Raw genomic sequence first — 21,935 nt, forward strand, 5'->3', positions numbered from 1 at the left:
CAGTGAGGTCATAAAGAAACTGTTTTGTGCTGGCTTGGTAAATCTAAGTATTGGAATATACACCAGCTTTGGGGTCTGCCCCATTCTTTGCAGCTCACCCTAATTGAATGAGCTCACCTGGCTCCCCTGGGAATCCGGTCACAGAGCCCCAGACATCAACAGGTCCCCACCCACACAGTGTTCACTGCAGGATCAGGGCTAAAGACAGACACACCAGGGAAGAACCAAACAAGGAGGCAGGTGGGACAAGTGAGAACAGGGTAAACAAAATTATATGGTTATTTGAAAGTTAATCACTTACACTTGTTTTCATTTAGGAGAGAAACCAGGGGTGAAATGGGGGAGGAGAATGTAGGACAAGACAGGGAGTAGACAGGTGGAGAAGGAGAAGAGAAAAACAGAGGGAGTGGAAACTGGAAGGAGAAACCGGAGGAGGAAGGCGAGGAAATCCACAAAGTAGCATTGGTAGATGTAGGAAGGAACCACCATCCCCAAGAGCAAAAAAATGTAAAACTTAAAAAAACTGAGCAAAATCTGAGCCTCACCAGGGTGGGACGGTGTAAAGGTGGTTCCGGGGGACTAGGCTTGCCCCACTTTTCCACCATCCACCCTGCAAGAGCTGCTAGTGCAGGCAATTGGCAGGACCTGTGGAGCATAGGGACTTTCTATAGACATCCCATGGCTCTTTAAGGCTGGAGTTGGTTCCCCACATGGAAAGTGGAAGGGGAAACTGCTGAGATCCAACACCGGGGGAGATGAGCAAAATAAAATGGAAGGAGAAAATTCTACCTTTAATTTTTCTGATAATGGTTTAGCTGAGACTGCTTCAAGGATGGAGGTGTTTGAATCCTGTGTGTTGGTGCGAGTCACTACCGCGCTGCTGTGTACTGCCCGTTTTCCAGCTCGCATTGCCATCACATGCTCAGAAAGCAAATGGTCATGATCTTCATTCGGAGTGTCCAGCAGGATAAATACCAAGTCAAACCTGGACAATAAGGCACTCCCCATTCTAGACAAAAATAATACATTGCTTATAAAAACAGACACAATGGAACTCTAGAGCAACTTTACCTATTATCCTGCTTCACAAGTACGACTCAAGAAATAAATCTGTGTTGACAGCTGAAATGAAAGCAATATTATAATAAAACCTACCATCATCTTCCAGGAAACTAAAGTGCCATTATTCACAAACTGACTTGACAGAAAACAAAACAAAAAACAACTTCCTCTTGCAAGCCACATAATTAACATTTCAAAAAGTGCTTACTTTAAATTCTCAGAGACCGTTTTGGCTTTGTTATAATGTCCCCCAACTGGATTTGCTGCAGCAATGATAGATGTCCTAGCTGGCAAGCTGCAAACAATGCCAGCCTTAGCAAGGCTGATACTTTGCTGTTCCATGGCTTCCAGCAAAGCTTGGTGTTGGCTTCCCATCTTATCAAATTCATCTATTCCACAAATACCTGGAAACATAATTAACATAGAATAAAAGGTATCAGGAAACACACAGGTCAATGTCCAAATATATGCCACTGATCCAATACTGCACCTAGAGCCTAATCCAAAGTCCACTCATTGCAATGTTCCCCTCAGCACTGTCAGCATGGCTTGCCTCCTTTCCATGCTGCCCCTGGGACTCTACTGGTGGATTTGTAAGTCTGGAGGGGCAAGTATTAGAGGCAGGGATCAAACTGGTCTGGCTCTCGACAGCTGTCTGGGCATGCACAATTTTCTGATGACTCCCAACTTGCACTCCAGAATCTAAGCTTTCATTTAAAAAAGTTGGAGCCAAGATTCTTTGTTAAAAAAAAAAAGGGGGGGGCAGGGGGCGCCTAACTAAGGAGCCTGTCTTTCAGAAGTGCTAAGCGCCCAGCAGTTCCCATTTAAGTCAACTGACATGCAGAAATTTTGAAAATCTGGCCACTTAAGCACCTAAATAAAGGACTTTCTGCAAATTTTAGAAGCCTAATTTTACGCACCCAATCCTCACCAAGGGGGACCAAGTCCACAAAGACCAGTGGAGTCTATCAGGGTTTCCAAGACCCAGTAGGAGGAAGCCAAGCTGGAGGAGACCAGCAGAGAATAAGTTTCAGAGTAACAGCCGTGTTAGTCTGTATTCGCAAAAAGAAAAGGAGTACTTGTGGCACCTTAGAGACTAACCAATTTATTTGAGCATGAGCTTTCGTGAGCTACAGCTCACTTCATCAGATACATACCGTGGAAACTGCAGCAGACTTTATATATACACAGAGAATATGAAACAATACCTCCTCCCACCCCACTGTCCTGCTGGTAATAGCTTATCTAAAGTGATCATCAGGTGGGCCATTTCCAGCACAAATCCAGGTTTTCTCACCCTCCACCCCCCCACACAAATTCACTCTCCTGCTGGTGCTAGCCCATCCAAAGTGACAACTCTTTACATAATCAAGTCGGGCTATTTCCTGCATAAATCCAGGTTCTCTCACACCCCCCCCACCCCCATACACACACAAACTCACTCTCCTGCTGGTAATAGCTCATCCAAACTGACCACTCTCCAAGTTTAAATCCAAGTTAAACCAGAACATCGGGGGGGGGGGGTAGGAAAAAACAAGAGGAAACAGGCTACCTTGCATAATGACTTAGCCACTCCCAGTCTCTATTTAAGCCTAAATTAATAGTATCCAATTTGCAAATGAATTCCAATTCAGCAGTTTCTCGCTGGAGTCTGGATTTGAAGTTTTTTTTGTTTTAAGATAGCGACCTTCATGTCTGTGATTGCGTGACCAGAGAGATTGAAGTGTTCTCCGACTGGTTTATGAATGTTATAATTCTTGACATCTGATTTGTGTCCATTTATTCTTTTACGTAGAGACTGTCCAGTTTGACCAATGTACATGGCAGAGGGGCATTGCTGGCACATAATGGCATATATCACATTGGTGGATGTGCAGGTGAACGAGCCTCTGATAGTGTGGCTGATGTTATTAGGCCCTGTGATGGTGTCCCCTGAATAGATATGTGGGCACAATTGGCAACGGGCTTTGTTGCAAGGATAAGTTCCTGGGTTAGTGGTTCTGTTGTGTGGTATGTGGTTGTTGGTGAGTATTTGCTTCAGGTTGCGGGGCTGTCTGTAGGCAAGGACTGGCCTGTCTCCCAAGACTTGTGAGAGTGTTGGGTCATCCTTTAGGATAGGAATCACACTTTGAACATTTGCGCAAATTTCTTAAGATCCTATGCTTAAGAATAAAGTTATTTAAAAAAGAAAGTTAGCCTCAGATCTGTAGTTAGTAGTAGCACCATACATATGTTAATCCTAGACTCAATATCCCAGTGCTAGCATTTCAAATATTATTTGGTTTGAGGGAAAATCTGAGCGAAATGTTTAGCTAAAAACATTTGTCCATTCAATTTAGTTGCAGTTTAGTGTGTTACCTTGATCTCCAAGCACCAGAGCACCAGCTTCCAAAGCAAAATCCCCAGAGGTACTATCTCTAGACAGAGTCACAGTCAACCCAGAGGTGGTGGTGGTGTTGCCACAAACATACACACCGCGAGGAGCAATATTGCAAACTGCCTGTGGAAAACAATCACACTTTTTAAAAAAGTTACAGAACCATAGTATGTGGAGTTGTAACTTACTCATACTAGACAAATACCACAAATGGGAAAAAATTTATGTGTTTGACCTTTTTTGCTCTTTTCAATTTAACGTGAGTCAATAGTATAATAGTTATTAACTGAGTACCCCTAGAGAGATACATCCAGAACTGCAGAAGGTAGGAAGCATTTTTGGTTGCATGCTTGGGGTCAAAGTACTATCTGCTAGGTTATCGTAAACCTTGAGACAATGTGACATGACATGGATTTGGATGTACTAGATTAAGGTGCTGTAAGGGTTAATTAGATCACCTATATTAGAAAGAATTTTATATTGATATTATTTTTCAAAAACAAAGCAGTGCAGACTTAAGCAGATATTAAAAAAATCCACCCAAATACAGCATTCATCACTGACATGCAGCCACATCACATAGCAATTGCCAGACTGGAGGTCCGTCTGGCCTAGTACCCAGTCTCTAATTGTAGCCAGCACCAGATGCTTTGGAGGAAGGTATAAGGAGTGCTCCCAGAAGTAAGAGTGGGATGTGGGATTATCTGTCCCCCAAACAAGGTCTCCTCATGGTCTCTAATAGTTAAGATACTGTCTCAACCTTGAAGCATTAGGTCTCTACAGAAGTTTGAGAAAAGTGAAAAAAAATACAGCATAACATTTCTCCAAGTTTCCTTTTCCATGTGGGAAGGCAGACAAAGCAATGGCTCCAGTTAAATTTGGCTAGTGCACTCCAGTTAACACCACTGCTCTTTTCCAAAGAACCTTTAGTGCCAAGTGACCAGCAGCTGTTTTATTTAAAAAAAAAAAGAAAAAAAAGAGCACAAAGCTACAAAATGCTCCTGAAGATTATGCCAGAACAATATTTGTTCAGCACTGATTCCAAGGGAAAAGTGTTGACTATTGGACCATCAGCACCAACTACTACTGAGCTTTGGTTTTTCCTAGAAGCTTTTCCACAAAAATTCTGATCTGGACAAACCTTGCAGTGTGATCTTGTCATATCTCAGAATGGCTGCAGGCCAACTTTTTGTGAATGACATCAAAGTATTTAGTAAAGAAAGAGAAAACAAATCTTTCATTGTGTGCAAATGGACTGCTTCTTAGGGTGAAACAGGAACAAGTAGTTTAAATATTTATTTAAAAGCCATTTATGCAAACTTGGCTTAGGTATTCTAAACCATCATCACAGCTGTGCCAATAGTAAAAATTAATCATGCAATTGTAAAAATTAATTGTGCAATTAAAAATGTAATTGTGCAATTAAATTGCAATTCATTTTTTTTAGTTAATCATGTGAGTTAACTGCAATTAATTGGCAACCCTACTTTTTAAAACATAAAACTTTGTGCCGGCTAGTGAAATATTTAAAGACTACTGTAGAGCTCACTCAGCTCTACTTAGTCTGAAAAGGAGCACATAAGAATCATACTGATCAGAATGTGATTTGCAAATACTGTTAATAGAATAAGGTACATGTGACAAGATACTGCTCTCAACAGAAGATGCTTTTAGGGAGAAGGACACCGGGAGAGGGGAGCAAAGAAACGTGTATTCCGTTATAATTACCTCTCCTTTAGTTCCTTCTTTGAATTCTACCTCTATCACTCACATGTTCTAATTTTAAAGATTCACACATTATCTACCTGTTTTCTGGATTTCTCGGTCAACACAATGTTTTCCTTTTATTCTGCTTTTCTATCATGATTCTTCTCTCTCATGAGAGATTTATGCCAGATAGTAACTGAGGTCATACACTTTAGAAAGTAAATTAAGTGCATATTATCAGTCCCACAGAAAATGACTTTTTCCTGGCAATAGTACTTAAAATTACTGCTTTTCCATCTTAACGCAATTTCCAGACAGTGACATGTTATGAAAAACATGAAATGATATCAATAATGCACATTTTAAAAATCTGCAAAAGCACCTTAGAAATATGAGAATTCTAAATGAATGTAGCAATAATCAGACTAACTCCTCTTAGATAACCACTGAAGCAATGTCATTAGGACCTGTGTGTCACTCAAAAATACTGTCAGTAGATTTACCAAAAGGTCTCAGATATAGCCCATGACCTTGTTATCACAATAGGCTGGGCGTTCTGAATATGACTATTCCTCAAAAAGTAACTCCAACAATAATACTTTGTGATTCTATGGGACCTTCTGTCCAAATATCTCAAAGCCCTTTTTACCACGGGGGTACTCAAACTCAATAAAATAATTGTTGCAAACTACGTATTTTATTCCCCATTTGCAGATGTGGAAACTGAGACATAAAGAGATTAAGAGGGAGATTTTCAATTAAATTAATATTGGAGGTCACTGAGAGCTAGATGCCTAACTGTTGTTTGTGCCATTTAAAACCTCTCAAGTGATTCTCCCAAGGTCACACAGGGCATCAAAGGCAGAACCAAGAATAAAATCCAGGCTTCCCAACTCTCAGTTCTGTGTCTCAACCACAGGACCATCCTTGCCCTCATTCATTACGTAAAAGCATACCATAGAAGTGACAGATATTCAATTTGCATGAGTTATACTGGCTGCTGTACTCAAGTCACCACTTGCGCACTTATCGATGTCATTGTGACAAATGAAAATAAAATGAGACCCCTTCCGAGATAAATATAAAATACATATCACAGAACAGAAAGGTTGTGCAATTATCTGGAGAACTACTGATGTTGAACAGTGAATGTCTAAATGAGAGTATGACAAAAGGAGAAAAATGTGAGTGTTCGTTTTAGTCAGAATTCACAACAACTAGGGACAAAAACGTGGGGTTTAGTAAATTATATACTTTAAAGGGAGACTTTCTAAATTATATACAAAGGGACAGTCTCTCACTGAACGAATGGTTGTGTGTAAGCAAAAGACTAAATAGAAAGGTTTAGAGTTAAAGGGAAAAATGCTTTCTCTCTCCATTAGCTAAGTTTAATAGTAGTAAATGAACCCATACTTGCAACATTTGACTCTTTCCTAATCCAGGATCTCCAACCACCAGAAGATGAGGGTCTCCTCGCACTGGAATTCTGTTTTTGTCATCCACATATTTTTGGCATCCTCCAAACAATGCCAGTGCCAAACCTGCCTTTACAATCTATAATGGTACATACAAATGCTAGTCAGCATTAGACAACAGCTACCATTACTAACAATTGCTTCATAGTAAATTAAGACACAGAAAAAAAACATTGTGTCCTGTAGAAAAAAAAAAAAGTTACAAGGGACTGAACTCCCACCATTACCCAATGCACTACTTATTTCTCATTTGGGGGTTTCTATGGGTGTTTTGACACAGGAAAAAGAAAACAGTTTATGCAAAAATAAACTTTTAAAAAAGAAATTCATTTTTTCCACCTCGCCAACCTTTAAAAGGTCTTGGAAGTTTACTGAGGCAAATTTGTAATGGAAGTTTGAATTTAGAATGAAAGCAAAGTTCTAAAATTACTTACCTCATGGCCATAGATAGTAGGACAAAGTGAGCTGAAAAACCCAAGACATCTGACATTAGTATGTGATTAATAGAAATCTCTTATTACCATTTGTCCCATCTCAATTACAAAACTAGTTTCTCTACTGCAACAAGTTCCATAGAAATTCACTTTCTTGTCTAATTCCCAGCAAAACCAGGGTTGTTGGGTTTTTTTTTTAAATGCTCTATCTAAGTTCTTGAAATTTCTGGACACTTAAGCATGCTTGTCATCATAGAGAGCAGTAATCCACTGAAATCTGTACACACACAAGAACCTGTTACACCGTGGTTGCTGAACCCACTCATATCTGGAACAGAACTACTTTTAATCATCATAAGTCTATTGCTCAACTGTGCTGGAGTATGAATGAGGTCTTGTATTCCACAGGTTTAGCTGCAGCATCCTGGAATCCTCCAGTGGTACTGCATGGTCTGTTTCATGCCCGCAACTTGGCTCTCCTGTCCCCTCCCCCAGTGCTGCTCCAATAGGCAGAGCATAGAAAAGAACCATGCAAGATGTGCAAGCTGCTGAGGCAATGGTCTCAGACATCTAAAAATAAAGAGTGTAGCAGTTAAAAAACAGGGGAAAGAAGAAAGGCAGAAGGAAAGAGATACCACAGGAGTGAACATGTGTATGCACTTATTTTAAGAACAGTGTTCTTTTGAAGTACAATATTTATATTCCGGGGCAAATGAAAGTTCAACAACTAGTTAAAACTACAAATATATTTGATTGACTTCACCTCCCACCCTTGGACTAAAAGAGGGATATAGGCACAAGTACACAAGGGTGTACTTCATTTAAGTTACTTGTCCCAGATTGACTGCTTCAGAGGGATCAAGATGTAGGATAGCAAATAATGAACCACACACTTGAAAGTACCAGAAGGGAAAAGCTGTGGTGCTTTTATATCTAAATTGCTAGAGGTGTGAGACACAACATACTTGACAATTAGCTTGAAAAGATTTTCCTCAGCTTGAATCTCTTGAACAGCATAAAGATCTTTAAGTGAAAACTCCATGCATACTCGGTGATTAGTCCCATCTTCAGAATTCATTACTTTTTGTCCTTTACCGTTGCTGATGGAGTTTGCCTCAATGTACAACAGGAACATACATTTGTCATTTTTGTTTCTAGATGCTCCTGTTAGATTACAAAGACGGTCAAAAATAGGAAGCCATGTTTTTATCTAAGTATTGGAGTTATGCACAGGTAGTGATTAAAATAATTCAGAAATATTAAAATCCATGTGCTAATTAAAACTTGGGACATATTAGTAATGATAACATATAGCAAATTAAAAGGTCTAACCCATGATCACAGTTCCTGAATACTAGAAGATATATCCCTTGAATAATTTAGGGGAAACTATTTTGAACAGCTGCTTCCTCAAAGCCTGATAAAAAGCCAGAAAAAGCTTCTGGTGACACATTGAGATTCAGAGCTTTATAAAAGGGAAAAGAATGTTGTTTAATTTACTAAAAGTTCAGCACATACTCAAGTGATTCGCTGGATCAGGGCCTGAATGAAATGCAAGATCAATTTTATTCTATTCGAAATTTTAACCTTGGAAACAGAAAGAGCATTGTGCCTCTCTGAACATTCTAAGTGTCTTTAGCCTGATCTACTATAAAATTAAACAAATACACTATTTTATTCTTAAAACAATTTTTTAAAATAAAAATCTTGTAGCAGAAAACATAGAAAAAATGTTAAAGATACAGATAGCGTTTAATTTTTAACAGAAAATTACTGATCGGTTATAAAGCACCATGGTTCACCAACTGATTATAACAATTCTTTGTAACATTCTCAATTAAGAGCATTTGCAAGGTTTTTTCAAGCAGAGAGAAGCAAGCTATGAAAGAATGTGCAGCCATAACAGGTCCCTTAATATTTTTTATTTATTTAAATAACCCTGATAACCACCCCCTTCAAATGAAAGATAAAAAGCGTCATGTGGCTAACCTCAATAAGACTATTCTAGAAACAAATCTGGAAAATGGAATCCATCTGAACACCTTGTTTGCTTTACTCTGGACAGAAGATCTTTCTATCCAACTGACTTTCTAGAACATGAGAAGCCTGTACTGATAGTTGAGACACAGTTCCTCACCCTTAACAGAGCATGAGTGCTGCTACAAGACATACCCACTGCCGACTGCACAAGAGTCAGTTAAGGTCAGGGGATGTTAAGGTGTACACTGCTCTCCTCCCAGTTGCGTATTTTGTCCTCTCTCTTTTTCACTACAGAGCCTTATCTGTTCAACAGCTTTCCCCTATACATTTTACTTATTTCTAAAAAAAAAAAATGCAACGAATAAGTGATACTTTAGGCTTTGAGAGAAAAATCAATAACTAGAGAACAAAGAGTAAGCTTTTGTTTAGCATTGTGCAAGATTCAGAAGGCGATAAGAAAAAATTCAAACCAGATGTACTGTACCTTCTTCGGTGTTTGACACCTTAACAATTCCTGTGATCGTGACCATATCTCCTGGGACACAGCTGTCTACGAGATCCTGAATCAGCTCACATTCTATTGTGCGAGGAATTCGACCTGCTTCTCGCTGATCATCTGACATGAGTTCCTGAACCCTAAAATACAAACAGCATATCAAAGACCAGTCTGCAGTGTTTCTGTTTAAGTTCTTATATAAGAGTCCTCACATTTATGCTTCAAAGCAATCATTTTTGATTTGGTGAGAAGGGAGAAGACAGACTGATAACATTGGAAATAGTGCTGTTAAAAGAAAATCAGGAAATTCCAAAAGTTTTAAGTGTTTCCAGGACCAGAGACTTAATAAGTACTTCAATTTTTCTTCTGCAAATACTTCAAAGCATATTTCCAAAGAACCCTAACTTTATGAACTCTAGATTAAAACTGTCAATTCTACAACTCAGTGAGGTCCAATTACATGTAAATTCAAACTGTAAAAATGTTTTCAGTTTTCAGTAATCTGCATGAGGTGAGTAGGGAAATGCTGATGACACTAATATTGTGTTTTATTTTCATCCTCTAACTTAAAAAAGGGTTTACAGCAATTGGCTCAAGTGTTCAAAAAAAGTCCATATTAGAGTGACGACAAAGCAAACATCATCCTAAAGGGAGAATTTTGGAGGTGATTATCAGAGAGAGAAATCAGGGTTATAGTTTTATGAATTTTGCCAGTTTTACGGTAGTAGTCAAGTATAATCTTGGGTTACAAAACAGCCATGTTGGTTTTCCTACCATCACAGCTTTATGTGGACAACCCTGATGTTTTTCCTGATTGCAGCCTCCACATGCTACCAAAATACAAATAATAAATGATAATTTGCACTGTAGGCTACTGTAGCTCTTCTATACTTTCCAACATAGAAATGAGTTACACTTGCTTCAGTTTTCAGAGTAACAGCCGTGTTAGTCTGTATTCACAAAAAGAAAAGGAGGACTTGTGGCACCTTAGAGACTAACCAATATATTTGAGCATAAGCTTTCGTGAGCTACAGCTCACTTCATCGGATGCATACTGTGGAAAATACAGAAGATCCACAGTATGCATCCGATGAAGTGAGCTGTAGCTCACGAAAGCTTATGCTCAAATAAATTGGTTAGTCTCTAAGGTGCCACAAGTCCTCCTTTTCTACTTGCTTCAGTGAATTTTCTTTCCCTTCTAAATATGTTTACATTTATTTATAAATATATATATCCATCCTTTAAATATTCTTTTCCCCCAGTCTTTATCTATCATGTGGAATATTCATTTTATAACCTTCAAAATTAAATACACATCCTTCTAAATGCAGGAGCCAGCTCCGCCTAATTTCAGCTTTTGGGGGAGAACAGAGGGGAGAAAAGCAATTTTTATATGTCATTGCTCCTCCATCCCCCAATCCATAAGTCTTAATTATGACTTGCTCCCAACCCCTTACTCCTTCAGGAGGGCAGCAGTAAAGTCACAGAATGGCTGGGTAAACCTTGAGGGCATAACACCCCCTAAGCCTTACAGTAGTTGCTATCACCCTCTGCAGATGCACCAGCACAGTTGCACTTTTCCTGAGAGGTGGGAAGGTCCCAGAGCTCAGGTTCCAACTCAAGCCCAGAAGTCTACACAGCAATGAAACAGCCCCCCAGCCCAACCCCACGAGCCAGAGTCAAATAGCACAGGCCAGCTGCAGGTTTTTATTTGCTGTGTAGACATACCTTTCGAGTCTGCTTTCAGGCTCAGCAACTGCATAGGAGATAGCCCCCTTTCACAAGTAGGTTTGGAGCACACTAGCTTGTGAAAGAGTACTGCATCCCAGAACACAGGTGCTGCATACTAATAGGAAATGCACCTATCAGTCCCAGCAGTATGGCTGAGGCTGGAAGCCAGAGCAGGCAGGCAAAAAGTGGCTCCCTAGAGCAAAGGCTGCAGAGGAGCGGCATGTGAGGCTTTCTTGCTTGGGATGGGGAAGAGACCAGCTCCTGGAAAAAAGTGGAGCAAACTTCCTGTGCCCTGAAAAAGAGCCCACAAAGATTACCAGCCGAGACAAGCAGAAGGGTCATTTTGGAACCAAATTTTAATCTTTTGAAGCATTTCCTATACTCTGTATTTCAGGTAAAGCAGGAGATCTGGGAACCACCTCTGGCTACTATTAGGAGGCAGTCTGTACTGTCAGTTGTGTTGTGTTCCTGAAGGAGAGACATAGCACCTTGCCTGGTGATTGACAGGTCTGATCCTATCTTTTCAACTTCACAGCAGAGGTAAAGCATAAGAATAGAGAGCCTGAACAAGGAAGAATTTATTTTAGTCACCGAAGTGAACAGGTAGGACTGATTATACATAGGGAGCAGATCTGTTGCTGAGCAACAAGGTGACATTTTCACAGTCTATTTTTATAGTAGTAAAATAATAAAATTTTTTGTTTTATTTCATAGGTCTAAGTCAGACCCTTAACATTGCTGTAGTTTTTGTAGTTTACTATAAACAGGTTACATTCTTTTAAAATGTGTTACTTTAAAAGAAGGCAGGGTTACGGCAAGTATAAAATATGACTTCTGAGACACTATACGGATATTAGGAAGGCACAGGATATCCAGTTACTCAGTCCCCCTGATAACATCCACCTGTCAGATTACTACAGAAGTTGTCTAACAATGGAGGTACTGTACCAAAAGAGCCACAAACCCACAATGCAAACAAATTAGGACACCAATTCTGCAATATATATATATACACACACACACACACACACTTAATTTTACACACACACACAGAGAAATCCTGGCCCCTGTGAAGTCAATAGTAAAACTCCCATTCACTTCAATGAGGCTAGGATTTCACCCTCTGAGTAGTCCCCACTGAAGTCAACCCACAAATGCAAAAATTCAGCCTTGCTGGAATAGGGCTGAAGAGCTTTTCCAAATACTGTGCTACTTAACTTTACATCTGTTCTAAAACAAATTGTAAAAAATCAATTTCAGAAATAGTTTTGATTAGTTTAGACTAGAAGGAACACTTGACATTTATATTATTTATTTCTACTGCAGTAATACCTAAGGGCCCAATTTTTTCTATTCTTGTACAAATAGACAAAGCCAATCCCTGCCACAGATATACCTTAAATTGTGAGCTATTTACTTGATTGATGTAGAGAGCAGAAAAATAGGGAAACAATTTAAATATCTGTACTTTATTCCTGTTCAGGTTAGCTTGTGTTTTTTCAATACAACTTTAAACCAAGATTTTGACACTAAAATTCAACTTTCTCAGTGGACAGGTGTCATGTAACAGCACCCTGCTAGCCAACCACTGTGATGTTTTCCTTACAACTCATTCATTACAGAAGGTACTTTATAATGAATGTGATCACATTTATAGAATGGATGCAATCATGTTCATAGTATGACCTGAAACAGTTCACAGTGAAGCCATAGTCAAGATAAGAAGAATTTCAATGAACTTATTATACTGAGTAGGGACAATATATAATATGGAATAGTGCTTTGGTGAAACAATTATTTTGTAGCATATTCTTTTGATCAGTGCTTGTTTTTACACAATGGATAATATGAATAAAAACGCACATTTGCTTTAGTAATGTGATATCCTTTCAAATCTGTTAAACTAAATTTGTTTGTGAAAGGATCAGACACTTTAAAGTTGCTTACTTAATAGACTGCCAGTCCACCGTAATTGTTAAAGGAGAGCTTCTATCTGCGGCGAACGATCGTCCATGGCACTCAGGCAGAGGACACTGTAACAGTATTAATTCGTGATCAGGATTGATAAAGAAAATTATTCTCTTTATTACAATAGTTTAAGGTGCCTTATTTGATTTTGAAAAACAACAGTACTCTGTGTGCAGCTCATTAGTAGCATATAAAAAGAAAACCTTCAGTTAAGCTTAGATTAGGGATAACAACTGGCATGGGTATAATTAACGGAAGACTGTCACATAGTCGTTTAAACACCTAGCATTAGAATTCCCCCCATCCTCTTTTTTCCACGTTTCTCCTTCATTTCAGATACAACTTTAATGGGTATAGATCAGGGTTAGAATCATGAATCATAGAACTGGAAAGGACCTCGAGAGGTCATCTAGTCCAGTCCCCTGCACTCGAGGCAGGACTAAGTATTATCTAGACCAAGTATTATTATCCCTGACAGGTGTTTGTCCAACTTGCTCTTAAAAATCCCCAATGATGGAGATTCTACAACCTCCCAGGGCAATTTATTCCAGTGCTTAACCACCCCGACAGTAAGGAAGTTTTTCCTAATGTCCAACCTAAACCGCCCTTGCTGCAATGTAAGCCCATTGCTTCTTGTCCTATCCTCAGAAGTTAAGAAGAACAATTTTTCCTCCCTCCTCTTTGTAACAACCTTTTATATACTTGAAATGTTATCATTGTGTCCCTTCTCAGTCTTCTCTTCTCCAGACTAAACAAACCCAATTTTTTCAATCTTCCCTCATAGCTCATGTTTTCTAGACCTTTAATCATTTTTGTTGCTCTTCTCTGGACTCTCTCCAATTTGTCCACCTCTTTCCTGAAATGTGGCGCACAGAACTGGGGACACAATACTCCAAATGAGGCCTAATCAGCGCGGAGTGGAGCAGAAGAATTACTTCTTGTGTCTTGCTTACAACACTCCGGCTAATACATCCCAGAATGATGTTTGCTTTTTTTGCAACAGCGTTACGCTGTTCACTCATATTTAGCTTGTCGTCCACTATGCCCCCCAGATCCCTTTCCGCAATACTCCTTCCTGGGCAGTCATTTCCCATTTTGTATGTGTGCAACTGATTGTTCCTTCCTAAAGGGAGTACTTTGCATTTGTCCTTATTGAATTTCATCCTATTTACTTCAGATCATTTCTCCAGTTTGTCCAGATCATTTTGAATTCTAATCCTATCCTCCAGAGCACTTGCAACCCCTCCCAGCTTGGTATCATCCACAAGCTTTATAAGTGTACTCTCTATGCCATTATTTAAATCATTGATGAAGATATTGAACAGAACCAGACCAGAACCGATCTTAACTCCTAGGCACTAGAAAAAAAACCACAATGTTAATACTGCATCTTTTGTGTCTGTTATTTTTATTTTCAGGTCCCTTCAGAGGAGAAAACTTTGCACTTGGTCACATAATAATACTACTAGACAGTTACCTCATTATTATTTTGTATATATGTCTTGTGGGGTCTTAGATCAAGGTAGGAAGAACAACAAAACTGAAATACAAAATCCCGGAGAGAGCTGGTCAAAAGTTTTCTGTTGGAAAATGCTGATTCAGCAAAATCAAAATGTTCTATGCAAACATGTTGGTTCCATCAAAACTTTAGTCAGAAACCAAGTGCCTGGTTTCCTGGAAACCTGCCCGCCCGCTGCTCCTTAGTTCCTTGACAGCCTGGCAGACACCTCATGGAGCTGGTGAATGTGGTATGTCTTCACAGCCAAAACAAAACCAAAAACAACAAAACCTCACAGCAGCAAATCTTAGAGCTCAGGTCTGCAGACTCAGGTTGGCATTGTGGCGCTCAAAATAGCTATGTAGACATTCTGGCTCAGGCTGGAGCTCAGGCTCTGAAACCCACCACTCCTCCCTGGGCTTCAGAGGCTGAGCTCCAGCCCAAGCATGACTGTCTACCTGGCTATTTTTAGCACCACAGTACAAGTTCTGTGAGCCCAAGTCTGTAGACCCGGGCTCTGAGAATCACTGCCGCAGGTGTTTGGTTTTTTGTTTTGCAGTGTAGACACACCCATGGGCTCCTCAGGCTCTGCAGCTGGCCAGCTCCTGGGCTGCCTCCTGGGCAGCTCGCCAGCCAGCCAAAAAGCCTGTGGTGGGCAGCCAGCAAAGTGAAAAAAATCTATTTGGTAGTCCTGAAAGGGATTTTCCAGAAAAATTTCATTTCCGCAAAAATATTTCAATATTTACTTTTCATCCCAATTTGGGACAAACCTTCCCCCCATGAAACATTTCAAATTTTTCACAGGAAGGGATTTACATTTTCCAGCCAGCTGCAGTCCTAGATAAAATTGCCCAATACAGTCAGAACACTGACTAGCCCTTTCTAAAATGGGGTGGGAATGGGTTCAGGGAGAGGAGAAGAGAGGAATTCTTTTAAATTTGTGGAAGTTTCTATACTTTTGGTTTTCCATTTTAGTGGTACCCAAAAATCAAGGAAACTTTTTTTTAAATACCTACCTCATATGATGAAGACTTACAGTAACATTGGGATATACAGTGATTTTTGTGGGTCAGTAACTTATTCTAACTTTGCTGAAGTATTAAATCCATTTCATCCCTCTTTAAATCCTATAAACTACTTTTTAAAATCTAAACACCACACGTGTTGACAGTTTCCAAATACAGGAGATAGCAAAGGGGAGGAAGATTTTAAGATAAAAGTATTTTAAATTACCTTTGTGGGAAGGGAATATTTTCCATCAGGCAGAGGAAAACTCTGAATATACCCACATGTGCTGCATATAAAGGCCATCTTGGTGCATAGAGGCTTAATGTTGCTGACACGCACGACAGTGCCACGCAGGGCAACATACTTCCCATAACAATTAGCCCGAACATTCTTCAGTTGAGTCAACGGGTCATAGTTGTACACCCTACATAAAAAGGTTACCACACAACTTTAAAACTCATTACCTTTAAAGAACAAAAAATCTTGTTATCAAATATGCATGTATGTACTAAACACAAAAAGAGATACAGCCAGAGGAAAGGTTTTATCAACAGAAGACAAATCTAATGTTTTATTGCAAATCTAACCTCTCCCCAGAATACATGACACAACCATTAACTCCTATTACCCTAAGAGGAAGTGAAGGCTGCCCAGTCAAATTCTAATGTTCAGAATTCCCAAACTATAAAGAGAATACATAGCATACACACACATACATAGCAAACACTCTTAGGTTCCATTTACTCTATAGAAACTACCATATATGGGGACCCTGTAATAACACAGTAAACCCCAGCCACGGTTTAACACATATTTCAGTCTTGCAGCACAGAAAGGACCAACATTTAATGGCAATTTTCCATGAGAGTTTCTTACTTTCTCTGGGCAAATAAATCTTTCAAATGAACACAGAACATCCTTTACCTTGCATGAATATGTGGCACATTTATTATAGGTTCTTCATCAATTGGTAATCCTTCTTGTTCCTGAAGTTCAGCTGCATACCTTTCCAGGTCCTTAGTTAATACCTAGATAGACAAGAAAAAATAAACACAGGCTCAGAAGAACCAGCTTCAAGGAACGGGTAATAGTATTTGTTGAAGTGGGAGTTTTTACGGTGTTCTCCTTTAACATGCTGCTCTCCTCCCTGGGTGTGGCCTGATAGTTCATTTGCAGTTGAGTTTTGCTACCTTATCCTGCAGTTTTAAACCTCTACACAACTCTGCAGAAGGTCTCATTGACTATTAAGCCCAACCAATGGGATTATTTTACTGCTTTTGCGCTTTTCCATTTGACAACCACAGATTTTCCTTTCATATTTCACATGGATCTTAAATTAACATCTTTGTTTTTAATAAAAAAAAAAAAGTAACGCATTGTAGCCTTATCAATGGATTGGCGATTGTTTGATTAATCTCTGACTGCAGTCATCAAAAAAGGTTTGGTCTCCTGAGGACTACAGCATCAGGAATATTATCCGCATCACTAAAATAAGAGACCCTATAACCACATGATAAATCATTCCAATTTGTCACAAGTCCCTTCATTAACAAATCCACTAAGCAGATAAACAATCCCATAACACTGAAATATGATAGTAGATAGCGCAAAAGTGTTTAGCCCTAAGATTTACATTGCTCACATCTCCCACTGGGAGATCCTAGAGTGCCAATCATCATCTTCCTCCTCCTCATCGTCGTCGTCGTGATAATCCCCTGTGGCTGTCATCTTGGCATCACCCAATGCATCTACTCCCAGCACACAGGCAAGGCAACACCTCTTCATTCTGAGTTATGCTTATGCCTGCTGAGATTCATACATATGCATATAGGTTCCAGCTCCCTTCTCCTTATCCATACTTTCACACCCCACTAATTTAGGGGTGTTCCATTTCTCATTTGCTATGCCTTTAGCTCCCCTTTTTCTCCTTAACATCTATGCCAATGGGATATCACAGCAACTTGAGGTTATAACAGAATCCTGCAAAATGTTACTATCTGGCATCTTGAAGTATTAAATGGCACATTGCAGCATATTTTCAGTCTATTGCTGCATAGTTTCCAGAACATCAGCACTTAACACATCTTTCACTGTAATCTTACACTTTACTAGTACACGGTTATCTACCTTCCGGTCAACTAATCATGCCAACCGGTTTCAGGCCTCAGGCCTTGTTTAGCTAAGCTGAATATCTTACAGGCCTGAGGACGATAGGCTCACTGTTACAATATTAACAAATACTTATATTTCACCTCTGAAAATACTTGATATCTTTTTTTCTTGGCTACTGCACAGAGTAACCTCGAATTCTAAACTATGTGCATGTACGGATACCATTAATCTCAGCAGATCTGTGAGTATATTTGCTGCTACTGCAGAACCAGCGTAAGGTGGCTAGCCTTTTTAAAGCAAAGGACTGAGAGCCAGGAGATCTAGGGTCTATTCACCGTTTTCCTATGAGCTTCCTGTGTGACTTTGAGCAAGTACTTAAACATCTGTGACTCCGTGTCCCATTTTAAAAAATGGGAATAAAAAAAATTATGAGGTATAGCTCACTAAACCCGAAGTATTATCAAGATATGATTTTGTAAGACGCACAAAAATGATGGAGAGAGGAAGACGGTTTTTTGTTTGCTTGTTTTTCAGTGAAGCAGTAGATTGTTATAAGTCAAAAAACCTACATATTTAACATTTGGAGGACTTACTTCTTCTACTGCTACTCATAACAATTGTAAATTAGGTAAAATTTTTGGCCCAGGAAACTTGATGCATTAAATTAAACTGTTTAATCTTTAAAAATGAAGGCCTCAATCCTGCAAAATTTACTTGGGGTTCACATCATCTTTTGAAAGCCGCACACTTCAGAACTACCAACCTTTAAGAATAAACTAATTATTTAAAAAGTCACTATTTCTAAATTTAATAAAGAGTTTAAAGACACCAATTGAAACTTTCGTAGTTGTAATAATTATACGTTTGTTTCTGGTTAAAAACCCTTCTAACAGTGAGCACTGGTCTTCTGTATAAATGTGGATTAAAACTTAAAGTACAACCCATAATTACACAAAAACATCCTACTACTTAACATCTATTTGAAGTCCATATTTACCTGATGTATTGCCAAACCCATGCAGTCCAATATTTTCTGAGGCATATCCCTTATATCAGTAGATATACTTGGTATCAATTCAATTAACTCTTTATCTTGTATCAGCTCTTTGTAATCCACAAGAATACTCCCTTTTCTTTCTATTTCATCCTACAAAACATTTCAAGTTATAGAACACATTTCACGGAGATAAAACAAAAGGTTTTGATTAATATTATTCTTGAGATATTGTAGTTGAAATATAGACCAAGAAAATATATACAGATCTATTATGCTATTGTAGCAACAGTTGTGGGTGTCTTACCTTATCATAAAGTTCAATGTGACGTGTAAAAAACTTTTCAAATGCTTGAATCTTCTGGACAAAAGGAGAGCTGTCATCAAACGCTAATCAGATACACTTCGCATTAGTAATTAACCCAAAGATAAATATCTACATCAATACACCATATGCTTTATTTGTAATTAGAAGAATTTATTATAGAAACCAATTCATCCATTAAAGACATTGATTTTTTTTAAAAAAATCAATAAGGGTATTTATTTAAATAATCCTTTTATGAGGTTTCTTCCACACACACTTTACCCTCCATGGTTTTTGCACCTTTCTCTCAAGCACAGCCACCTTCCTTCAGAGGACTGGATACAATAATTTCTTGAGTTTATCACAATACAATTAGAGTTAATGAGACAGAAAAGAAAGGAAGAGAAAGGAAAGTTAGGTGGGGAAGGGATGCCAACTGTACCAACTTGTAAAACGTGAACCTATAATAAGATATGGTCATAGCAGGTCTTATGCCATCATGATGATGTTTTGCAGCATTTCACAGGACTGGTAGAATAGGTTCAGGTTGCCTTTCCTAGAAAGGGTGATATTTTCCCCATTATGTTTGTGTGCCAAGATTGGGGAATGTCTCAGTAATACTCCTGTTCTTCTAAGTTAAGAACTATGAGCTAGGATGATGTGGGATCAATCCTCAAAGCAAAGGAAGTAAAATTTAATGGAAGGGGTATTTTAATGCTTCTCAGTTGTGGGGTGCAGATGGTTGTCCATGTGGGGGACTATCATGAAGCACGACCAACAGAAGGCTGATGGTGAGGCATTACAGTAAGTAATTGCATCTCCAGCAGACCGCAGATTTACTATGATTTGTGAACTGCAATCCTATTGTTGGGCATCAGAATTTGTTCAATATTTTGGCTTTGGTTTAACATAGGTTGGATGAAGATGGAGCGCATTTTACGTTGTACAGCACTCATTTCCAAGCCTTGGCTCACACAGAGATTGCAAGTTGTTCATTTGCATTTGTTTGGATAGGGGGACTATGAGCAGTAGATAACACTTATCCCCTGGCAATACTGGCCAACAGTCCATCTAATTTGCAGATAGAGTTCTTGCGTGAGAGTATGCAAGTCTTTCAGGATCCGTATACACTCCTGGATCTTCTCCATTAGCTATCGTGGTATTTCAAAGCTGTTGTCACAGCAGCCAACTCAAAGGATCGTGGAGTGCAACCAAGACCCAGAATCACTGGCTTAGATGGAAATCACAAAGCTACTTAAGATTAATTAGAACTTCAGATAGTCAAAGGCTAAGATTGCAAAAAAAGGGCAGAAAAAAGGAGGATTTGCTCATGTCTCCCTCCATGTTTAGGGGACCAAATTATTTACATTTTTAAATTACCATCTTCCTTTACTGCACCTTAAAAAAAAAGTATTAAAAAGGGTCTAAGAATGAACTGTAATGTCACTCATTTCTTCAACCCTCTAATCTATTTTCCCTCCTATAATACACAAATCTAGGAGGAAATGGGAGGTAAAATATTTATTCTAAATTATTTAATATACCTTCAGAGAAATAAAGCTTCCAGCCTTTATACGGAGTAATCTGGTCCAGTGTGGACTGAATTAATCGAGGTTGTGCTGAAAAGTATGAAAATAAGATTGGTTAAAGCAGTGTAAGTACAGTAGCATCTCAAACTTCGACAGTTGCAGTTTAGAGCACTGGTAAGCAAACAGCTGCAGCTTTTGCACACAAGAGCAGGTAAACACGCACTGCTGCTTTAAAATGCTCTATGATTGGATTCTAGCATCAGAGATTAATGATAATCTGTTATGTAGAACCAATTTACCAGACTCAGACTTTCCAGTGTTTCTTTTCCAGTCTCTTCCTCCATCTCCTCTTCCTCGCCATCTTCCTCTCCAGCCTTGAAAGCCACCTCTTCCTCGTCCAGACCCTTTACCTCTTAATTCGTTACTCATGTTACCATGTGACTGAATCTGGAAATTGGATTAAACTGATAGGATAATACTGTCAAGGAAGATTTATAGTAATAATTTATGATGATTAGAACAATTTAACCAAGAGTTATTAGTATATTGTCATTTATTTTTTAAAAAAAGAGAGAGGACCAGCCATATGTGGAATGAGTTCAGGATCCTCCCTTCTCAAAACAACAGGTGATGGAAGTACAATTGGCTACATACTCACATTGGGTGTGAGGTTAACTCCATCAAATTCTATAAAACATTGGCTGGCTGCCCAGCCTCCTCATGACAAATAAAGATTGCAAGTGCAGAATGTATTTTTTCTCATTTATACTCTTTAGTGATTTCAACTAGAGTTGGAATTTATCTAGGTTCTCAGATACCATGAAGATATGGATCATGTAGGTGCCTCTCTCTTATGCAGATAGGTTTGGGGGACAAAGAGCTGAATCTAAGGCAGCGTTTCTCAAACTTTTGAAAGCTGAGCCCCACTTCAGAAAAATGAAATTAACTGTTCCTGTCATGTGCTGCTAAAAGTCAACACATCTTAATTGATACATCTTCAGTACCCTTCCAGCTAGTCCTGTGCACACACCATGCAGACACAGGGAAACACTGCTATATATTTTCCTAATAAAATATTTTTTCTCCATTCTTATATGCTTTGATGAGCAGTAAATAGATAACAACATTGACATCTAAGGTAGCACCCATTGAAATGCATGGGACAATTCACCCCTCAGTGCTTTTTTCAGGCTCTCTGCAAACTCAGGCAGATGTATCAGATAATTACATTTGCTTCATGTTTTGAAAGTTTTCTTT

At 38.9% G+C, this 21,935-nt stretch overlaps 1 protein-coding gene across 4 annotated transcripts in view; it reads right to left on the bottom strand.

The window, feature by feature from the left end:
• MCM8 (minichromosome maintenance 8 homologous recombination repair factor) overlaps positions 1 to 21,935 on the bottom strand; it is a 30,373-nt gene that overhangs the window by 7,130 nt on the left and 1,308 nt on the right. For all 4 annotated transcript variants that reach the window (XM_048842530.2, XM_048842528.2, XM_048842531.2 and 1 more), the window contains exons 3-16: positions 20,978 to 21,125; positions 20,694 to 20,768; positions 19,150 to 19,232; positions 18,846 to 18,995; positions 16,661 to 16,764; positions 15,962 to 16,160; positions 13,210 to 13,295; positions 9,520 to 9,671; positions 8,021 to 8,219; positions 7,056 to 7,086; positions 6,560 to 6,700; positions 3,421 to 3,562; positions 1,271 to 1,466; positions 790 to 1,009 (exon numbers count right to left, since the gene is read on the bottom strand). In XM_048842530.2, the coding sequence (XP_048698487.1) occupies positions 790 to 1,009; positions 1,271 to 1,466; positions 3,421 to 3,562; positions 6,560 to 6,700; positions 7,056 to 7,086; positions 8,021 to 8,219; positions 9,520 to 9,671; positions 13,210 to 13,295; positions 15,962 to 16,160; positions 16,661 to 16,764; positions 18,846 to 18,995; positions 19,150 to 19,232; positions 20,694 to 20,768; positions 20,978 to 21,107 (1,908 nt within the window). In that variant the 5' untranslated portion in view covers positions 21,108 to 21,125. The remainder of the gene's footprint in view (positions 1 to 789; positions 1,010 to 1,270; positions 1,467 to 3,420; positions 3,563 to 6,559; positions 6,701 to 7,055; positions 7,087 to 8,020; positions 8,220 to 9,519; positions 9,672 to 13,209; positions 13,296 to 15,961; positions 16,161 to 16,660; positions 16,765 to 18,845; positions 18,996 to 19,149; positions 19,233 to 20,693; positions 20,769 to 20,977; positions 21,126 to 21,935) is intronic.

This window comes from Caretta caretta, chromosome 3, assembly GCF_965140235.1.
Source record: "Caretta caretta isolate rCarCar2 chromosome 3, rCarCar1.hap1, whole genome shotgun sequence".
NCBI classification, from domain to species: Eukaryota; Metazoa; Chordata; order Testudines; family Cheloniidae; genus Caretta; species Caretta caretta.